The sequence below is a fragment of the Pundamilia nyererei genome, unplaced genomic scaffold (assembly GCF_000239375.1).
Source record: "Pundamilia nyererei isolate P.nyererei 1_Seehausen unplaced genomic scaffold, PunNye1.0 scaffold00059, whole genome shotgun sequence".
NCBI classification, from domain to species: domain Eukaryota; kingdom Metazoa; phylum Chordata; class Actinopteri; order Cichliformes; family Cichlidae; genus Pundamilia; species Pundamilia nyererei.
The window spans coordinates 2,489,798-2,491,518 of record NW_005187460.1 but is presented as its reverse complement, the minus strand read 5'-3'; the positions used below and the strand labels follow the sequence as shown (position 1 = coordinate 2,491,518).

General features: G+C 45.0%; 1 protein-coding gene across 1 annotated transcript in view; it reads left to right on the top strand.

Moving 5' to 3' along the window:
- Positions 1-542: 542 nt before the first annotated feature.
- Positions 543-1,721, top strand: part of LOC102204690 (meteorin-like protein) — a 4,591-nt gene continuing 3,412 nt past the window's right edge. Inside the window, exons 1-2 of the mRNA XM_005734633.1 lie at positions 543-728; positions 1,166-1,575. Of these exons, the coding sequence (XP_005734690.1) occupies positions 652-728; positions 1,166-1,575 (487 nt within the window). The 5' untranslated portion in view covers positions 543-651. The remainder of the gene's footprint in view (positions 729-1,165; positions 1,576-1,721) is intronic.

Sequence of the window (1,721 nt, the reverse complement as noted above, 5' to 3'; positions counted from 1 at the left end):
CCACTAGATGAAGCTCAAGTTCGGATGCATGTTTCCCTCCTCCTTTGCCTGCTCTTTCTGTTTGTAGATGGCCTGCCTCTAAAAGAATGTCTATACAGAGATCAGGCTTCTCTTAACGCAGTCGGGGATTTGAAATCAGACGTTTTTCCCCTCCCAGGAACTGTAATTTTTTTTTGAAAATGAAAGCAATTTTATGGCAAGCAACATTTTTGAAAGCTGAATGAATCAGATACAAAATACAACTTAAGAACTCCAGTAAAACTTAAATAATACACCCTGAACACTTCAGGAGTGAATGAATTACAGTGCAGAAAAGCGCAAAGATGTTAACAGATGGCTGAGGGCCTTCAAACCGATTGTGTCTTTATAGAGCAAAGACAAAGAGCTGGCCGGCAGTACCCAACAACTGGATCGCTCCTAATTAGAGGTTGACAAAGAGAGGGGAGAGTGTGCTAACTGCTGTGTAGAGAGAGAGAGAGAGAGAGAAAGCGGGAGAGAGAGAGAGAGAGAGAGAGAGCACAGGAGCGATGCCCCCCCGCACCAGTCCCCAGAGAGCAGCAGAAAGCCCTCACTCTGTTTATTCACTGACAAACTCTCCAGCCATGCACTGCTACCAGCCTCTCTGGGGTTTTTTATCTTTGTGTGGGTGAGATGTTGCCAAATCTGATTATTTTGACGTGTTTTCTGGCTCTCCGCTGTGCAGCTGATTTGTGTAACTGGACTGGAAGGTAAGAACTCTGATTTCAGATGGGATTTTTCTTTTCTTTAAACGATTTTTTGAAAATACTGAGTGCAATGTTGCTCCTCGGGTAAAGATTGGGGAGAAGCTTTGATACTTGTCTTATGTAACTTATATTTTTTCAAACCGTTCGCTTTGTAGAACATTTACAATCCGTTAAGAGGATTAAAATAGGAGGCTTGGTAGATGAAAGAACATTAATGAATAATTCATATTTAAATCTGCGGATCTGATGGTCGGAATTTATGAACAGACTTGTTAAATTTAATGCAGAAGGGATAAACAAATAAGTTGGAATCTGGTCCATTTGAGTTTTTTGTTAGATTAATATGGTTGAATAATTTATTAAGGATCGAACCATTTAGTTTTTATTAGTAGTGATGACATCCATGCAGTATTTGATTTGGCATTTCCCTCCGAATCCAGCGGTTTTGCAGCTGGCGTGGATTCCAGGATTGTACTCCAGGTGCGATTACGCTGTACAAAGGGCTCGGTGAGGTGGGTCTACCCGGGTCAGGCCCTCAGAGTGGTCCTCGAGCCCAATCTGTCCTCCGCCCGGCACACCTCCATCTGCATCAAACCGTCTCCCTCCTTCGGGGGAGCCAGCGTGTTCATTGAGCGTGCCGGGCAGCTGGAGCTGCTGGTGACGGACAGCGGGCGGCCGGAGTATCAGGTGTTCTGCTTCCGGGCAGACGGACCTCACAAGCCCGTAATCTACCTCCAGGCCAGCCCTCAGAGTGATGGACCGCGGAACAGACGCACGGTGGGCTTCAAATACGAGCTGCTCACCAACAGGAGTGCTGCTGCGCCAAACCTCGGCCCCAGCGGGCTGGAGAGTGAGTAGTAATCTTTTGGTTCGAGGAGATTGAACCTAAATCAAAATTTGGCTTTAGGTCCCGATAAAGCACCATTATGAACGTATTAATATTTCTTATTTGCTAAAGCAAAATCATTTCAGTCAATATCGCAGTATTAATGTAAA